Source organism: Electrophorus electricus, chromosome 4 (assembly GCF_041902795.1).
Source record: "Electrophorus electricus isolate QZ-2024a chromosome 4, ASM4190279v1, whole genome shotgun sequence".
NCBI lineage: Eukaryota > Metazoa > Chordata > Actinopteri > Gymnotiformes > Gymnotidae > Electrophorus > Electrophorus electricus.
In genome coordinates this window covers 686,308-706,806 of record NC_137500.1, presented here as the reverse complement: position 1 = coordinate 706,806, position 20,499 = coordinate 686,308, and the positions used below count along the sequence as shown (strand labels likewise).

Below are 20,499 nucleotides of genomic sequence, written 5' to 3'. Positions count from 1 at the left end.
TCCCAGCAGGCCGAGCAGTCAGAAGCAGCAGATCTGTACGGTACTGGTGTTGGTAATGGGATTAGGCGCAACTCTTCAGTCTTAGTGCTGAGGCCCATTTGACACCTTTTGTGGATCTGCAGAAGGAAGACTCGGATCTGGACCGCTGCAGATAAAAGCCCTCTGCCTGTCATGGCTGACCTGCTAATATGCTTTATAACAGTTATCAGCACACTATCGAGAGCAGGACCTGGTGTGATGACTCAGTTCACGTTGCTGCTCAATACCTCTTCTCTGGGTAAGATATTCAGTTCAGGAAACTGTACTGTTCCAGTACAAAAGTAAACAAGGTGGCCATCGCAGCTCTCCTGTAAATTCTCCTCTGGGTCTGGTTCCCCTCTGGGTCTGGTTCTTCTCTGGGTCTGGTTCTTCTCTGGGTCTGGTTCCCCTCTGGGTCTGGTTCTTCTCTGGGTCTGGTATTCCTCCAGGTATTGGTCCCCTCTGGGTCTGTTGGAGTTTTCTTACCACTGTCACCTTTGGTTTTCCCATTAGGGGTCTGGACCTTGTTTCTGTAAACCTGCTTTGAGACTTTGTCTTTTGTTAAAACCAGTACATAAGTAAAACTGAATTGAACTAAATTCAATAATCTCTCCAGAATTTCTGTTTCTTTAGATGATATTTTTCCCACAAAGAGAACCCCTGCCTCCGAGTTACGTTAGTCTGGTTCAGACCCTGTTCCTGAGCACATGGGTCCTGTTCTACAGCCTAAGAACCCAGTGATCAAGCTTCTCGCATGCTGAATGGAGCATGTTGGAGAACCGACAGAACTGAGCACTGAGGTTCTACAATCCTTAGAACGGGTGTCTGACACCCCTTTGCCTCAAACTCTTTCCTCAGACAAAATAATCTTTAGTTGCACAAAATCAAATCCAATTTAAAAGATTAAAGAATTTTGCTCCAAAATTATTCCAATGCTCTTTGTAAAAGTTTTAAAAGTTTTTAAAAAAAGAAATAAAATGCAATGAAAAGCCTGTTAAAATCATCTTGTTTCAGTCTGTCAGTATCTCACTTTCCTTGAATATGCAAAAGCATTTGTTACGATCTGGGCTTTAACATCATGATCTGATTGTTAAATCACTCTTTGAACTTGATTTATCAAGATTATGAAATAGAACCACAAAAAACATATCATGTGCAGGGCCTTTAATTCGTCATAGTTGAACTCAGACTACTTTATCTCAAACTAGTGATTTTCCTGTTATCCTGTTAGTCCTTAGCCTGAGAGAAAGATTGGTTTCATTTAGAGCAACTGTTCATAGCAGAGACCGATACACCACACTTCACCTCAAACCCAATAAAAGACAACATGTTATTTGGACAGGGCTCATTATAAACACTCTGCATGATCTTACTATGACCGCTATGATATGGGGAAACAAGAACAGATTCATTATTTTGTGCCTAAACTTGACCAATTATCGTGTGTGCAGTTTTCTCAGAGGTCTCACTTCACTTCCGACTGCATCTCAGAGTTTCTTTAACCCGCTTACACACAGAAACAGAATGTTCCGCTGAACGCGGGAAAATGTTCACGAGCACATGAACAAAAGAGAAGAGTCTTCAGACCGGCTGACCCGTGCTCGGAAGCCCCAGTGGCCCTTTGACCTGTTTGTCTTTTATGTGTGTGTGTGTCTAAGGCTGTGAACAGAAGTGATGAGAGATGGTAAAAGAGCGGTGCATATGATTATGAATGGGGTGGTGGGCGCAGGAAAGAGAAAACTCTTTACCTTGGCCTTCCTTGTCCAGCATGACGGTCAGGGGCTGTGGCAGGGCACCAGGGGTCCGCGGTGGGAGGATAGGCTGCCCAGGTCAAGGGCCACCAGGGGGTCATGGGGGTCTGTCGGGGGGGGGGGGGGGGGGAGGCTAAGGGCAGACGGCTGCGTTTTTTGGTGGGGTGTGTTTTAGGAGCAGATGCTCAGTATGCAGATGTCTGTAATGGAATCAAGTAATACTGAATTGGCCTCGTGATTAGCATCAGGACAAAAGCCACTCTTCCCGCCTGTGGTTTAGAGGTCAAGGGAGGTTTGTGTGTGTATGTGTGTTAGGTGGGGAGAGTTCCAGATGAACTTGAAGCAGCAGTCACTGTGGACATCACTGCCTATGTAAGATTACAGGGACAATACAGGGGTTTAGTTTAGCTTAAACACACATGCACTGCAGACAGCTTAACGTGTATAAATGTATCTTATTTGTCACTTTATTGCAGGGATGGTCCTGTGTGGTCCTGCTTCCTCTGCATGTAAAACAGCCCTTGTAATTACACTGGATTTTCTGCGTAGTTGTAGCAGTTATGACTGACAATTTAACACTTATTCTATTGGCATATAATAATACACCAATGCATTGAAGTCAAAACTAAAATCAAATGTATTGGGTCATTTATAGCTTTTCCTATTAGTTCAGGTGGTGGCTGGAGTTTTTTGTAGGTGTATATATACATGCATATCAACCTATATGTAAACATATATACAAAATTCAAGGCATGTAAATCTGTGATTCTTATTGTGGTCTGTTGGAGAGCAGAGAAAAAAGTTACACTCATTTATTCATGTACACTTATTAAGTACATAAAAATCTGATGATGATGATCTGCACTGTGTTTGAACACAGACCTCCACAATCAGGAAGCCCTGCGTCTGGACACAGATCTGCCCAATCAGGAAGCACTGTGTTTGGGCACAGACCTGCCCAATCAATATGCACTGTGTCTGGACACAGACTTGCCCAATCAGGAAGCACTGCATCTGGACACAAACCTGCCCAATCAGGAAGCACTGCATCTGAACACAGACCTGCCCAATCAGGAAGCACTGTGTTTGGACAAAGACCTGCCAAAACAGGCATGGCGTAGGAAAGACTATAGTCTATGGTCCATCTGTTCTACGTATATAATCTATAGTCCATCTGTTTACAGATATATTTTATAGTCCATCTGTTTTACTGATATAGTCTATAGTCCATTTGTTTACATATATAGTCAATAGTCCATCTGTTTTACAGATATAGTGTATCGTCAATCTGTTTACAGATATAGTATATAGTCCATCTGTTTACAAATATACTCTGTAGTACATCTGTTTACAGATATAGTCTGTATTCTGTCTGTTTCCTTGCGCCACAGATTGGTCTGTTAGCCCACTTTAGCCATCAATGATCACATTCCGGTGTTGGTTGGATAATTTAAAGTGGCAGACCACTTTTACCTCAGCTGTGAAATTAAAAACATTCCACACTAACATGTGTAAAAACCCCACAACATTGCTGCTCCCAAAAAACACTAACATGTAAAAACCCCACAACACTGCTGCTCCCAATAAACACTAACATGTAAAAACCCCACAACACCGCTGCACCAAAAGAAAGACTGAGTGCTGTATAATAGTAGAATGACTAGATTGTGCTATTCATTGCAGTGATAGTAAACCAGGGTTCTGGAAGATTCTTCCAAGAACATTGCACACTAAGATGTGTGCCATTCCCTTTCTTGTTTTCTAGTTATCAGGTACAGGTAGCCATATTCTGATACTGGTAATATTTAAAATGTACTTTTCAGAATGTGGCAGACACTCTTATCCAGAGAAACTTAGATATATTTATCAGTATACATCACTCAGTGTGTAGTGCCACCCAACCATGGTGTTTCTAGGATCTGGCTCTACCTGCTCTACCAAAGGCTGTGGTCAGTCTCTGGTTATTTGAGTTACTCTATTAATTCTTGCTGTCCTACAAATACCACATCCTGGTCTTAGTGATACCACAGGTATCTAAGTGGGATGTTCATAACCTCCATTTCCTGTCCAGCCACTCAAGCATCTTGGCCAGAGTTTCGCCCCAGCGGAACAACCTCATTCTGGTATGTCACTCACTCACTGTGTCCTTAAGTGATGCAGTGTAACACTGAACTAGCAGAAGCTGAATGCAAACACTGAGTTGAGCAACGTTTATTTAAGGCATGTCCACAGTCATTAGTCTTACAACAGTCCAGTGTCAAAAATCCAGAGCAGTCAGATACAAAACTGGAATACATAAAATGAAGTCAAAACAAAGATGAACACACAGTAGGACATCAAGGCACAACAAGGGATACAACACACAGGGAGGCAACGAGGAGTAGCAAACCTGGAGTGTATATATATACACAAGAACATCAGGGCAAACAAGAAACAGGTAGACTGAATCAAGGGTGGGAACTAAAACAAAGCAAATAGAAACACATGGCAACCATCACCATGGGAACTGCAATGCCAGAGGGGGGAACCGTGACAGTCACTAAAAACTTAAACTCAAAAAATAGGCCAACATACAAAGAATTTAAAGCTAGCTTTTGTTGTTTTTCAGAAGTTCTGAAAGTTGTTTGCTAAGTCATCAAGTAATGCTCAAAAGAACTCAAAATCAAAAAGATACAGAAGTGATTAAAGATGACAGATTTTAGTTTAACTGTTTTGGAAAATGTTAAAAACATTTTAAAAACTGAGATAAAATGTTTTTTTAAGCATGCAAGAAATATTAAAGAAATGGAAAGGAAGTAAGAATTTAAATAAAAAATTAAACCAATACAGAATGTCAAAATTAAATATGCCCCTGGTTTACTCTGTATATTGAATGTCTAAAATGCAGAAAGAGGTGGTTTCCCATTACACTCATCCTGCTGTCCTCTACAGTCAACAATATAAATAAAATAAAAGGTTTTAGGAGGATCAGACTAGTACAAAGGTAGATGTTTCTAACACAGACAGGAGAAGAAGTGTAGTGTAGAAGTGCAGCCTGCTTGACTGACATCGCGTCATGGATGTCTGCCCACCACTTGAAGCTCAACCCCAGTAAAATCGAGCTTCTTTTCATCCCAGGTACTCCCAAGCCTTACCATGACGTCACTGTTTCCTTCGAGAACTCCCGGGTATCACCATCCAAAGCTGCCTGTAGCCTGGGCATAACTTTGGACAACCAGCTGTCGTTCTCAACTCATGTTTCTAATTTAACCCGGTCTTGCAGATTCCTCCTTTGTAACATATGAAGGATTTGGCCCTTTCTCTCGCAGGAAGCTACCCAGGTGCTTGTGCAGTCTCTTGTGATCTCAAAACTAGACTACTGCAACTTGCTACTTGCTGGTCTTCCTCTAAGAGCCATCAAACCTCTAAAACTTGTTCAGAATGCAGTAGCACGACTGGTCTTCAATCTGCCGAAGCTCACACGTTACTTCACTGCTGCGACAAAGCACTTTTGTAAGTCGCTCTGGATATGAGTGTCTACAAAATCTAAATGTAAATGTTTGTTTTACCCCCTTCAGACTGTAATTCAATAATAAACAGGCTGTTCAGACAGCCAGTGTATGTCCATTCCTGCAGCCTGGACCAACACAGAAAAGTTTGATGTTTGCCTTTCTTACATCTTGCGGAGAAGCAGACTAATCTGAGCAAACTTGTGGCTCAGTGTGCTTTGGGCCTTACTTCTCTGCTGTTGTACTGCTTTAAGTAGGTGCCTCGCCTGCAATATTGGTAGATATGTTAGAAATTGCAACCTCGTATAGCCTACTGGCGGATGAACTGTCCATAATGCTTACCAGTGTTGAGCTTCCAGTGAGTCAGTATTGTTGAAACGAAACAGGAGCACAACGCCTTTCTAATTTCTATTTCTATTCAACAATTCAACCCCTCATTTCCTACGTGTGTTTTTGAACAAATCTACGTTATATGTCATACTCATTTTTTACATTGTGTTTGGAAGGAGATTTGCTGTAGTGCATCCGTGATCTGCACATCGTATGTTACGGTCATAAAGTGTCTAAGATCCACAGAAATTTGAGATCGAATGTATCAGCCAGTCTGCGAATCTACACATACGGCGTTATCGAGGCTCTGTGCAGGAATTCACGCGAGACTTCTCTGTCTTGACTACATGCCACGTAGGTTTGAGAGGCAAGAGCATCATATGACCAGATATTCCTGAAGGAAATAGTTTAGAAAATCGTTTCTAAGTACAGCATCACGGAATCGAGCATACAGGTGAGTCGTAATAGCATACTTCGTCGTAAAGAAGCAGCTTGCTGACTAATCTTTGTTCTCTCGGCCAACAGCAACGCTTATTTAGCAAACTAGCTAGTTAGGCTAGATAGCTAGTTTTTGATCTCTTGGCTAGCAGGCGTCCCATCTAGATATGAGAATTACTTTCCCTCTGTAGCTCCAAGGGGTGTAGGCAGTGGTAAACAGATCAGTTGTTAGCTAACCAGCTATAATCCTTGGTAATCGCGTTGCGATTGAACCTATACCGTCCAAATACGTTTAACCCCCTAGCTAACGTTAGCTAATCTCTCTGAGCACTTTAGCAACACAGTTTGAATGAAGCGGGCAGAAAACGGGTCTTCGGGAGGCATCGCTGGACATGCTGGGTGTCCGCAGTAACGAGGTTGCTGAAAAACCGATAGCTAGAATTTTATCCGAGGAATTGCAATATAGCAGCGTGGACATGTGTAACTTATTCCTCAATAGGTTTTGTAGTTACAGAATATATAATGCTGTAAATTAACGGTTGAGTATGAGACTAGTCAGCATGGCTAACCTAGCTGGCTACAGTTGGGGACTGACTTTGCATCCGTGCTTCTTTGATACAGCTTGACTGCTAACATATTTGACACAGTGGAAAAACCAAGCATCGCTCTGGCAAATTATACCCCTCCATTATGTTGTCATATGCACTTCTCTATGCTGCGCAAACTGTTTTATTGATTTTTAAAGGCGGTTAGGGCGGTTCATTTGTATATTTTTGCAGCTTGCCTAAATCCCGTCTACAGTCATTGCTTCTGGGTGGCCGGCTCACGGTGACTGACCTCGGCCACGGAAACGTGGCCGTGTATGCATTCTTTGTACAATTCTGGGGTGTGTTTCGATAGGTTTCAGCAGCTGCTTTTGGGAATAAGGTAGCTAAAGGGTTTATTTTCTTTCATGTTCAGGTGAAATGAGGGCTCTTCCCCTGTCTGTGGTGGTGTTGGCCATTTGGCTAGCAGTGCTAGCCTCCCAGATAACACACGCTCACTCCCACGGACACGGGCACTCGCATGGTCATCATGAACACAACTACCACGGGCACTCGCATGGTGACCATGAACACTCCCATGGTGGTGTGAAGATGTTTCACGGTGCAAGCAAGTGGAGTGCAGAAGCGAACCAGCCTTCTGAGGAGGAGGAGCTTCACCACGGGCACGCTGACGACCACGCCGATGCCTATGGGCACGGCCACGGGCACGCTGATGACCATGCCCATGGGCACGGGCAGGCTCACGACCATGGGCATGACCACGGGCATGCTGACGACCATGGGCACGACCATGGGCACGCTCATGACCATGGCCACGACCACGCACATGGGCACTTCCACAGCCATGGTGCTGATGGGGAGAGGGTGAAGAGACACGTGGAGACTCAGAGGCACAACACAATGGAGCTGTGGATGCAGGTAAGACAATGATGCACAATAATATGCACAATAATAAAGGAGCCATCAGCCCTGAAGTCAGTACATCACAGACTGACAGGGTGATAAGTCCCATGAATATGATCTGTATGGTTAAAAATGGCTGTTTTAACCACTCCCACATGGCCTGCTGTATTGGGGCCAAAAGTGTTTGTTTGATGCATCATGTAAATGTGGTTCATCAGCACATCCACAGAACACTCGTGGGCTGTCTGAATCTGGTAAGGGTACTCAAACCCATGGTGAAACATTTGATGATGTTTAACAGCTCGTGCAGCTCTGTTGATATGAGTTTGGTCATTTGCAGAGAGCAGTGGTTCACTTATCAAATTTGCTGAACCTGTTTAATTTAGTATGATTTACTTTCAACTGTAAACATAATGTTATGTCTCAAATATGAAATCTGTGTATTAACTGTGTCTTGTCAGATTTTGTTTCAATGGAAACCAAATCCTGCTTTAGTAGTTTTCAGAGGTCTCAGTGGCTGGAATCATTATTTTAAGGCTCAGTGTACAAAGTTAGAAATTCAGTGTTTGTGTCATGGTCTCTTCAACTATCTGGGGAAACTGCTGGTTAAGAGTCTGCTAAATGCTTTGAGTAAGTTCTTTCACTTTTCCAGGCCAAATTAGAAACAATAACGTTTTTAATACCACCGTCATGGGTGGTCCATCATGACATCATGATGTCCTAGGGTGACCTCAGGGAAAGCAAACAATCGGGTGCTTTAGTAAACACGTAGTTGCAGGGTCTTGCATTTTCCTGCCATTTCCTGTTCAGAAGCTTCAGTTAATGGCCTGAATGCCAGCAGTCCAAGCTCTGAATAAGAGTTTGAAGTGTAGCGAGGACTGGCTGTCATGCAGACACAAGCAGGGCTGTACATCAGCCTGGAGAGAAAAGTGTTTCTCCAAATGTAGGAGCACATTCTATCCCAGTGTGTCTGCATTGATGTGATCACTTCATATTGCACAGTGACGTTGTGCTCTTATACAGCTTGTTTTATAAAGTGATGTGCACATGTCTAAGAGTCAGTAGTTGGACCTGATTGTAACTGTGTAACAGTCAGTAGTTGGTTCAACATTAAACCCTGGACACTCTGAGAAATTGCAAAGGTGTGTGAGCACAGGAGAGCAGAATCTCATCAGGCAGACGGCAGGATTTGTTTGGCCCTTCGCTTCCATTCCATGGCTTGGTGCAACAATGACCAGCGCTTGTATAAAGTAGAAAAAAATAGAAGAAAACAGCTTATATTGCAACAGCAGGGCTCCACCACCAGATGTCACTAGTGATACAGATTTACAAATTGTATCAAAATTGTTGACAAGCTTTGAAATGATGTTGACTGTGTCATCGTGCATCTCTAAAACGTTGATTCATCTAAAACCTTTGCAGTTCCCGTTGGAAGTACCTCGGCTGCATCAGTCCATATAGTATCTTCTAATACTTTAAATGTAATCCACCTTACATTTTTGCATGAGGTCAGAGCTGAGCAGGTCTCACTGTTGATGGTCTTGTTGTAACTAACTGGTTTTAGGCAGTTGGAGCCACTCTGCTGATCAGTGCTGCGCCCTTCCTCATCCTCTTCCTCATCCCAGTTCAGTCGAACACTGACCAGCACCAGAACCTGCTGAAGGTTCTGCTCAGCTTTGCCTCCGGAGGACTGCTAGGGGACGCCTTCCTGCACTTGATCCCCCATGCTCTGGGTTAGTGTACACACACACACACACACACACACACACACACACACACACACACACACACACACACTCTCTGCACCTGATCCCCCATGCTCTGGGTTAGTGTATACACACACACACACTCTGCATCTGATCTTCCATACTCTGGGTAACACATACACGCTCTCCAACACACATACCAACTTGTCTCTCATGGCGTGATAGTACACACAGACTCATTCATACATCTTATCTGTTATGACCAGGATTAGAACACACACACACACACACACTGCATCTGTAATTGCCCTGTTGGCTGTAGGTAATGCCATCTGGCTGTGTTGGCTTGTTTTCACTCTGTCTTTCATCCTTGACAGAACCCCACTCGCACCAAGGTAATGAGGGTCATGGCCACTCACACGACAGCGAGGAGTCACATGGCCATTCTCATGGTATGTGATTGGTTACACTGCATGTGCAACAGATGATGTTGGCATTAATGGTGATCCATTTTCCACCTTCCATATTCCATCAGTATACAGAACAGCAGAAAGCTGCCTGTGCTTAAGCTTGTGTGTGTGTGCCTTCACCCTCTCCAGGCGTAGCCCATAGTCACATGATGTCTGTGGGTCTGTGGGTTCTGGGTGGCATCGTGGTGTTTCTGGTGGTGGAGAAGTTGGTGCGTCTGTTAAAGGGAGGACACTCCCACTCCCACAGTAAGAGCCGGCCATGGTGTACAGACCACATTTTAATTTATGATTCAAACAATCGATGGTTAATAATTCCTATGCATTTACATGGTAATGATGATAACAGTATTTATTTGTATTTTCTATATACATGAAGAAGATTTCAGGAACTAACTGCAGTGTGATGTAGTTAAGACTTGTGTAACTGCAGTGTAATGTAGTTAAGAGTTGTGTATTCAAGGTTTCCACTTTAAATGTTTGAATGGTTTTGATATCAAAAGAAGGTTCAAGCCTCATCATTGTCAAACTGAGCCTTTAACCCTCAACTGGTCAAGTTGAACTCAGTCATAATTTGTCACTTTGGATAAAAGCGTCTGATAAATACTGTAAGTGTAAATGTAATTGGTCTCCCAGCGGCTCAGAGGGCAAAAAGCAGCAGTGGAGAGGAGGAGAAGGAGGAGGTGAAGAAAGGAGAGAAGGAAAAGAAAGACAAGAAGTCAAAGAGAGCCCGGCAGCAAAGCTCAGGTGAGATTATAAAAAATTAAGGAAATTAAAGGGAATTATTTGACTTAATCAATCTCTCTCTCTCTCTCTCTCTGTAGACATAAAAGTGTCTGGCTATCTGAATCTGGCTGCTGATTTCACTCATAACTTCACGGATGGGCTGGCTATTGGAGCCTCCTTCCTGGTTGGACCAGCTGTTGGCATGGTAACCACCATCACCATCCTCTTGCACGAGGTGCCCCATGAGATTGGAGACTTTGCCATCCTCGTCCAGTCAGGATGCACCAAGAGGAAGGTGTGGTATTTCAATGTGTGATGATTGTCTCTTATCCTACACCATTACTATACAGAATACTATACAGAATTTATTGTTTGGTTAATTTACATGTACATTTTTAGCTGTTTGTGAAGCACAGTGCTTCACTGCTGTTCATCATACATAGTGTGTATGTTTGCAGTAGTACGGTCATTTAATTTCTTTCCCAGTTTTGTGCCTTTACTCTCAGGGAAAACTTTCCTGTTACTTTCATCCTTCTCTTCCTGTTTCCTGCCATTTTAGGCCATGGGTCTTCAGCTCCTCACTGCCATTGGTGCATTAGCCGGTACCGCCTGCTCCCTATTAGCCGAGGGGGTGGGCGCGGCTGCCACTGCGTGGATCCTCCCCTTCACCGCGGGGGGCTTCATTTATATCGCCACGGTAACAGTGCTTCCGGAACTGCTGGCTGGGCGCTCCAGTGCGGGCCAATCGCTGATGGAGATCTTGGCTTTGCTGTTTGGAGTAGCAATGATGGTGCTGATCGCAGAATATGAGTGAGGGGAGGGGGGGGGTTAAAGAAAACACAAGCGGGGGTGGGGTGGGGTGGGGGGTGAGAGAGAGAGAGAGAGAGAGAGAGAAAACAGACAGAGAGAGAGAGAGAGAGAGAGGGCGCTAGCTAGCTGGACTGGTGGTTGGAGTTTCTAATTTTTCAGAGACTCAGGGACATAAAGTACAAAGGAGATTGATGCATTAATATGTTAGAATGGACAACTGTTGATGCAGGAGTGAGTAAGGGAGTGTGTGAATGAATGAATGAATAAGCAGATAAACAGGAAGAGAGCCTTTAAACTGAGAGCTTCAGAAAGGGAATGAACTGCACTAAACGATCCAAAGACCAAAACCTTGGAGAGCGTCTGTGTTCAGCCACTGAGCCAATTCACGTGGCTGGGGACAAAGTACAGGGGCTTGGGGGTGGACGTCCATGCTCCTGACAACCACAGAGGTCTACTGCAGGCACACACGCATGGCAGTTACTCTCTCACTCGATTGATCTAACAAATATCATGTCGTGTCAAAATGTAGAATTAAAAGGTTACATTGTTTGTTTGTTTTTTACTGTGATTTAGTTTGTAATGATCTGGTCGGAATTCTAATTATTGCTTCAGACTGCTTTGTAAACAAGGAATTGCCTCACTGGCTCTGAAAAGATCACCCTCTTTGGTTGCAATGACCCCTTGTAGCCTAGCTGCAGATTTGGGGTATTGTGAGATATGGAGTTTTATGTTTTGGAGTAAAACCTGCAGACACAGTGAGAGACGTGGGCATCTCATCTCATCTCATCTCATCTCATCTCATCTCATCTCATCACTGGTGTAGAACCCAATCCTGAGGTGTTTGATCATAACCCGGAGCTCTGGTAACAGTAGTGCTTTTTTGGGAAGCCTTTAGCTGTACTAATGCCATCAACCACCTTCAGGTCCAGGTTACCTTCTCCATGTTTTGAAGTTCTTTTCTCGTTTTGACGTTCTTGGCAGTTCCTGACCTGGTTGTGGTTGTTTTTGAAGTGTTTTGTTTTCCTGCTTTTTATTTGTACGTTAGTTTAGTCCTGTCACAAATGACTCCATGACTTTTCCTTCTCATTCCTTAAGTGGTTACTTGAAGGTAATTGAAAAGTAAGTTAACGAGGTTATTAACTTTTATTTTTGATTTATCACAGTACTTGGACCAAGAAATTACTGCTGTTATCTCGGGTGTGTGAGTGATGGGGGGTGCTGTCTGTGCCCTTTAGATCAGAACTTGTGGGATTTCTAGCAATAGACAATTTAAGCTTCAGAGCTACAGTTAACTGTTGACTATTGGAAATATTGCAGACTGAGATGCTTGTTACAGTCATCGGAAACATTTCCATATTTGTGAGGGTGTAAAACATGTTAAAGGAAGTTCACTGTTGGGTTTGGGTGAACACCTCCTAGCAAAATAAGATGCGTGCACACACACTGAGTCATGAAGCACTCTTTTCACTTGTTCTACACAAACTAAATCTGGAGATACGTTGCACTCTGAGTGCAGAGGAGTGATGGGGAAATATAGTCTTAAACAAGGCGTTAGTTCGGCGGATTTACTTTGTCATTTCAATATGCCCATTAAAAAAGAAAAATCTTTATTGCTGTAAAGTTTTATTTAATGACAACTTAACATCCTTCATTTAGTGAGTAATATTTTTATTTGTAGGAATACAGTAAATAAACAATTATAACAATGAACAATACATAATAAAGAAGTCATAAAAAAAAGCACACACGCTTCCCAAATTCTCATTTAATCCACTAGTATGACAATTCCAAAGAACAGACGGGACCATTAAGGAATGTGTGGGAATGTCCTGCTACTAACCGAGTACAAAAATACAACTGGAAATTAAAAATGCAAGCCTAGTTCTTTCTTTTCTGCAGACAGATTTCCTGCCAAAATGGAAATGAAAGCTCCATTCATTTGTGACAAATATAAATGAAAACACTATCCATCAATGTCCCAGTTATCCATATCTTGAATCGAAAAGCTGACAGGGAAACAAATTCTAACCTTCCCCCTGGCTTAGTTTCTTTATTGGCTTTGATTAGCCAGAAGCTGAATGTGTGGGAGAGCAGAGGACCCCACAGACCAGGAGCTCAAGAGCTGGAAGCCAGTCGGAGACTGGGGACTCTGATACATTTTGAGGACAGGGAGTCCTTTTTAAGAAGGTCAAGACTTGCAACCCATTTTAAGAAGATGGTCTGAAGATGGATGGATGGGGTTGCATAAGGTAAGTCCCTGCTGAGAGCATCAAGCTAAATCAAACATTGATGTGACTGCAGAGTCTACTGAGGAACCGGGTTTGCACTCTGCTGTGACGCTGAAAAGGTAATGGCACTGGACTTGAAATCCAATGGGGTCTCCTCATTCAGGTTTGACCCCTTTTGGCAGTGAAGTTGTTTTATGTGATTCCTCCTGATACCTTATGCTACCAGAGCTTGCACTCCCTGATGCTTTACTGAAAGATCTACCTGCCACATGGTGGTGTCTCATTTCCTGCTGTAGAGGAAGTGCAACATTTGCATGTGCAGTGCAGAGTATTAAACACTGGCCATTTTGGACTTTCAGCTTTAGCTGAAGCCATTTTCTGCACTCCTCTATTTCACATGTGCAAGTTCCAGCTTTGTGGGCTTAGAATTCTGATCTGCATCTACTAACTATTCCAGGTAAAGCTTCACATGATGCCTTCCATCAGCCAACCTGCTGAGTTGTATTGAGCCTTCCTGTGTCTCCATGAAGGTGACCTTTGTGGTCTGATTAGAGCAGTAGGTAGCATATCAGTCTCAAGTCAACGTGTGTTTGATCCTCATTTAGACCTCTTGAAATGATTGACAGGTACCCTGAACTGCTCATTCCCAAGCCACCAGCATACTGAGCAAAGTTCTACCTGAAAATTATAGTCACATGCAAGTCTTGCAGGTTGAGCTTTTGCGATTTGACACAAAGCACGTTGAATATTCCCTATTTGCATTTGCTGTGCTGTTAGTAGGGGTCATGTTCTAAAAACTACAATGTACACAGTAACTTGTGTTGCATTTATGTCACTTTTCTCCACCACCTATTCAGTCATAGCGTTGATGGCATTAGTTTTGGCACCTCTGCTGAGACATTGCACTGCCTTTCTGGAGCCTGTGTGCTCTCAAATGCTTTGCTGCAAGATCTGCCTGCAATGTCGCAGCTATAACATGAAAGGACAGATTAGATCAGATTAGTCAACACCTGATGGAGTCACGAACAACTTGGATTTTGTGGATGGGAGGCATGTAATAAAAGTTCGACATGGAGCCTGCCACACAAGGGTACTTTGGAAAGATCTGGAATCAAAAGAGCAAACAGTACATGGCTCACGTATTACTCATGGACTGAGAAGCTTTTAAACGCCTGGTCACCGGGAATTGACATTAGACTACTAGAACAGTGAGTGCACCAGCTTGTTGATTGCCATTTTATATATGCTTCTCAGGCCATTTGCAGCTTTGAGCCAATTACACTGAGGGAGTTAAAATTGATTTTGCCTTTCTGGGAATTGAATGAAAAATAGCCATTCTGCTGTCAAGCTGCAATGGCTGAGAGGTTGGTGTTTGACTCGAAATCTGATGGGGTCCCCTTGTTCAGGTTTGACTCCTTTTTGCAGTGTACAGAGTGCAACACAAGACACCACCATGTTGTAGAGGGTTCAGGTCCTCTCTACTGTTGAAATGAGGTCTCAGCAGAAATCACATGAGAGACAACTTTGGAGCTTTTTAAAACGATTGCCACGTACCCCAAAGCTGGTGAAGCACTCATTCCTGATTTACTTGCATGCAGAGACAAGTCCTACTACTCACATGCAAGCCTTGTAAATATAATGTTTTAGCCAAGAGGTTCTTTGTGTTTGTGATTCGACACAAAGCCCACTGAATATTCCCCACCTGTGCTTGCAATGTTGTGTGGCTACAAACTCGGGTTTTCGCAGACATACCAAAGCTGGCCAAAGACAGGGTTCATGTTCCAGAAATTCCACTGTACACAACAACTTGCGTTGATTGTATCAATTTTAACAAATAAATGGATGAATATTCCAATAAGACATTTCAGGCAGGTGAGAAAAGTGGTTTCTTTGGAAGATAGTTACTTGTTCTGTTGTGTACTTTGGGCTTTATAACTGCAGACCGCATACATTCACAAAAAGCTATAATACAATCTCCTTTGAATTGTTAACTGCTCTTGTACTCTGTGCAATGAAAGTAAATTTCTTATTGGCTGTTCCGTCTCTTGTCTTTCGCAGCTCTCTAGCCTGCCTTCCAGGCTCGATGGTGGATCACACTGCCTGTAGCTGCTGAAGCCAAGATAAAGACCAGAGCAGCAAGACCAACACCACCAAATACCACCACACCATCTAGAGAGAGACACACAGAGAGAGAGACAGGGGAGAGAAAGACAAAGAGAGGGAGAGAGAGACAGTTTCATGGCATTAGTGGCATCTCCATCCATGTTTATTTATTTATTTTAAAAACCTTTTTCCACTTTCCTGTTCTGGCAGGTTTGGTACCTGTGGACCCTCCAGCTCACAGACACAGCTGATAACCAGGGCCACAAGCACATACACAGGCAGAGTGAATGATGAATCAGCTGACATTTGACCTTTCTTACCTGTGTTCTTTTTCTCAGGCAACTTGTCATGGTCACCTCTCTCACCCTGCACTGAATACATTTGAACAATACCATAATATTAAGTGCAGATCTCTGACAGACTGCTTCTGGTGAGACAAAATGATATATAAGGAATGATTTAATTTACATTTAGCTGATGCTTTTATCCAAAGCAACTTACAATTATGACTGAACAAAATTTAGTAATTGAGGGTTACGGGTCTTGCTCAGCTGTGCAACGGTAGCATCTTGGTGGTGGTGCGGCTTGAACTGGCAACCTTGAGTAACTTGATTACTAGTCAAGGACCTTAACCACTGAGCTACCACTGTCTTTTTAATTAATAAATTAATTAATGAAGGTACACTTATGCAGTGCCTTTCTTATAACGAATAATATGATATTACTGCTATATTATACAGGATTGTATAATGAATAATACTATATTACTGCTGTATTATATAGGATTGTATAATGAATAATACTATATTACTGCTATATTATGTAGTATTATACACTGCCTGGCCAAAAAAGGTCACCACTTGGATTTAACTAAGCAAATAGGTAAGAGCTTCCCATTGGATAATTACTGCATGGGTGATTGTTTCAGCTGGCAACAAGTTATTTAATCCTAACTGATGCAGTGAGCAGCTTCTCATTTGTTAAACAACCATGTGGAAAGACACATCCTGTGGTCATGGAAAAGATGTTAATCTGTTTCAGAAGGGTCAAATTATTGGTATGCATCAAGCAGAGACATCTAAGGAGATTGAAGAAACTACTAAAATTGGGTTAAGAACTGTCCAACACATTATTAAAAAGTGGAAGGACAATGCGGAAACATCATCTTCGAGGAAGGAATGTGGTCGGAAAAGAATCTTGAATGATCGTGATCGGTGATCACTTAAACGTGTGGTGAAATCAAATCGTAGAAAAACAATAGTAGAACTCAGGGATATGTTTAATAGTGAAAGTAAGAGCATTTCCACACGCACAATGCAAAGGGAACTCAAGGGATTGGGACTAAACAGCTCTATAGCCTTAAGAAAACCACTTGTCAGTGAGGCTAACCTGCAAAAACGGCTTTAATTTGCTAGGGAGCATAAAGATTGGACTCTGGAGCAATGGAAGAAGGTCAAGTGGTCTGATGAGTCCAGATTTACCCTGTTCCAGAGTGATGGGCCCATCAGGGTAAGAAGAGAGGCGGCTGAAGTGATGTACCCGTCATGCTTAGTGCCTACCGTATAAGCCTGTGGGGGCAGTGCTATGATCTGGGGTTGCTGCAGTTGGTCAGGTGTAGGTTCAGCAACATTATGTACCCAAAGAATGAGGTCAGCTGACTACCTGAATATACTGAACGACCAGGTTATTCCATCAATGGAAACAATGCCACAGCGAATGCATGCCATAATCAAAGCTAAAGGCGGTCCAATGAAATATTAGTGTGTGTGACTTTTTTTTTTGGCCAGGCAGTGTATAATGAAAAATACTCATATAAGGATGTAAAAGTTATACACAATGCAGTGACATTTTAAATGCAGTTGCTTTCAGGAAAAGTTACCTACTGACAACTTGCATGTCTAACATAGAAACCAAGACAGGAAATGAAACCTCTTAAACCCACAGAGAACAAATACTACTGCACAGTGAACCAATTTCTGAGAAAAGCTTTCACAAAAACAAAAACATCCTGTTATAGCTGAAATCTGAAGTAAAGCGTTTGTAATCTAAAATGCAAAACATATTTTGCAAATCAACCATATAAAAGACACAGATGGAGACAACTGTCCCACAATGCAGTTCTGGGGTTTGAACCAGAAATTGACTGGTTGTTAATATGGGTGCTGAAACATCAAATCATGTTTCACCTACTGTCATAAACCAAAATTCAAAGTCCTGCTGTTCGTGTTTGGCCCAGGGACACAATACACCAAAATCCAGACACACATAACTTCAAACTGCAGTCTGATGGCACTCCTGAACTGCACGTGACCAGTCTGCTTTAGTTTCACAGAAAAAAAGACCCACATCCTTAGTCCTGACCCCAGTGATTATAAGGCTGGGTCTGGTGAGCTGGCTGTCTGCAGTCAGCGCCAGGCGGCTATCGTCTCTGTTAGAGTCTACAGGGAGGATTTTTCAAGTCTGCACTTCCTCTGCAGATATCAGAAGCGTCAGCTCATTTGAATGCAGATGATACCAGGCAACCTCGTACTTGCCTGTCGTGTTGCAGGTCAGTGTGACATTTTCTTTCAGTCTAACAGTGAGTGTCAAGGAGGAGGATGATGGTCTTATTCAGAGCGACTTACAAAAGTGGCATTTGTCATTTACACTTGTTTTAAACACATAGATATTTAATAAATAAATAAATATATGAAGATTCCAAAATGGAGATAACAATACTTCATCCATCATCTGTGCAAGCATACAGTGGTGTGAAAAAGTGTTTGCCCCCTTCCTGATATCTTATTTTTTTGCATGTTTGTCACACTTAAATGTTTCATATCATCAGACAAATTTAAATATTAGACAAAAATAACACAAATAAACACAAAATGCAGTTTTTAAATGAAAGTTTTTATTATTAAGGGAAAAAAAATCCAAAGCTACATGGCTCTGTGTGAAAAAGTGATCGCCCCCTAAACCTAATAACTGGTTGGGCCACCACTAGCAGCAACAACTGCAATCAAGTGTTTGCAATAGCTGGCAATGAGTCTTTTACAGCGCTGTGGAGGAATTTTGGCCCACTTATCTTTGCAGAATTGTAATTCGGCCACATTGGAGGGTTTTTGAGCATGAACCGCCCTTTTACGGTCATGCCACAGCATCTCAATCTGATTCAGGTCTAATATTATCTAATGTTTAAATTTGATTGATGAGCTGAAACATTTAAGTGTGACAAACATGCAAACAAATAAGATATCAGGAAGGGGGCAAACACTTTTTCACACCACTGTATATATACATACACTGTATGGAATTTATTTTTCAAATGTTATAGAAATCTTACATTGAAACTGATATTCATAATATAAACATTAACAAATTAGTAAAACACATACCAGTAGACAAAACTTGTGAATTTCCATACGACAGCATACTGAGTATCAGAAACAATGCCATGTTGTCTAATTGGTTTCTAGTTTTTGAAAAGTTATTTTTTTGATATTATGGATTGTTCAGGGTGAACAGTTCCTCATTCCATATTTATGGACTTATTCTTCTTCATTTAGAAGTGCAGTTCACTTTGAGACGTGTAAGCAAGTCCTGTGATCTACACACAGCCAACGTACTTCCTGAAGCAGTAGTGTGAACGTTTTTATGAACGGCTCTACCTGTGTATGTCAGGGATTCACAGTTGAGGAGCTTTCTTCTTGCGTTAAGGTACATGTAATATAAGTGGTCTGGAGGATATGAAAGTCACTTCAATCTCTGAGAACGTTTCATATTCTACCACTGTCTAACACTACATAACTGTTTCCAAGACAACCACTGCTGTGAGCTAAAGGTGTTAACCAGTTACTGAGAGCAACGTCTAGATTACCAGACACCTTTAACACAGATGCTCATTAGCTGGAGTCAACAGGCTGCTACATGGTGCGAACACTTGTTTGTTCTGGACCTTAACGATTTGCATGTTAACATGTAACGAGATTTATTGAATGATGTCAAAGCCCTAGTAACAAGTAAGATATATACAGGTCAGAACCAGTTAAGGGGAAGATGGCAACCACACATGGTCTCAAACGTGGCTCTTCCAGAACACACATACATAAACATTCAATGCAGCAACTGTTCTTTCCCCTAAGCAAGCAAGCATGCATGCACAGGGCAAAAGTTTTGAGACTAGCAAAAATTTTGGTTTTCATAAAGTTTGCTGTATACACGTGCTGTCATCATTGCATTGCATCAAAAGGGCTTCACAGGCGATGACATTGCTGCTTGTAAGATAGTACCTAAATCAACCATTTATTGAATCACCAAGAACTTCAAGGAGAGAGGTTCAATTGCAGTGAAGAAGGTTCAGGGCACCCAAGAAAGTGTAAAAGAATTTCAAAGAATAAATAGAATAGACAAAGTATTTGGAGGCTTAATGATAATTAAAATAAAGCCAATGTAACATACAATGACAATTGACCAAATAAACACAAAAGGCATAAAAACTTTATTGATCTCAATGGAAATTCTAGTATCACAATACTGTACAAATTGCACAAGAGAAGACATACATTAAATCAGAATAGGGAAAGATTGTAAAAGAGCAGTTTTACTCATCTTTATATATCTAAAGCTTACTATGAATAACAAGAAAAATAATGCAAGATACTGCCTGCAGTGTTCACAGGTTTCTTGCCAAAAAGACAAGCATACCTACTTTATGTAGCTTAAGGCATAAACACTGACAATTTACCGTGCCTTCCGTTATCTCACGGCACCTTGGCGAGCTTTTTTCATATGTCGTGATGCTTTTGAATGCCTGTGTAACGGAGGTTTGCTTGGCTGTCACGTTAGGAAATTGTGAAAAGGTGAGCATTCATGGCTGGACTTTAGGCGTGCACTCATCACAGAGATGCCTATTGTCTCTTAAATGTTGGCAGGTTGTGGTGTTGTTTCACAAGGTTAGCACCAATACTCGACATCTTGTGCAGTACGTTTTTGACAAATGTCCGT

At 42.1% G+C, this 20,499-nt stretch overlaps 1 protein-coding gene across 1 annotated transcript; it reads left to right on the top strand.

Annotated features, from left to right (window-relative positions):
• Positions 1-5,899: 5,899 nt before the first annotated feature.
• Positions 5,900-12,792, top strand: slc39a7 (solute carrier family 39 member 7). The gene is made up of 8 exons (XM_027020412.3): positions 5,900-6,041; positions 6,986-7,488; positions 9,038-9,206; positions 9,557-9,631; positions 9,779-9,895; positions 10,283-10,393; positions 10,471-10,667; positions 10,932-12,792. The coding sequence occupies exons 2-8, from the start codon at positions 6,991-6,993 to the stop codon at positions 11,184-11,186; spliced, it is 1,422 nt and encodes a 473-aa protein (XP_026876213.1). The 5' UTR covers positions 5,900-6,041; positions 6,986-6,990; the 3' UTR covers positions 11,187-12,792.
• Positions 12,793-20,499: the final 7,707 nt, after the last annotated feature.

What these genes read in the sequence shown, in the direction of transcription:
- slc39a7 (XM_027020412.3), top strand. Translation starts at nt 6,991, where the DNA reads ATGAGGGCTCTTCCCCTGTCTGTGGTGGTGTTGGCCATTTGGCTAGCA. An exon ending in CAATGGAGCTGTGGATGCAG is followed by an intron (nt 7,489 to 9,037) that starts GTAAGACAATGA and finishes AACTGGTTTTAG; the next exon opens with GCAGTTGGAGCCACTCTGCT. An exon ending in AGGACACTCCCACTCCCACA is followed by an intron (nt 9,896 to 10,282) that starts GTAAGAGCCGGC and finishes TTGGTCTCCCAG; the next exon opens with CGGCTCAGAGGGCAAAAAGC.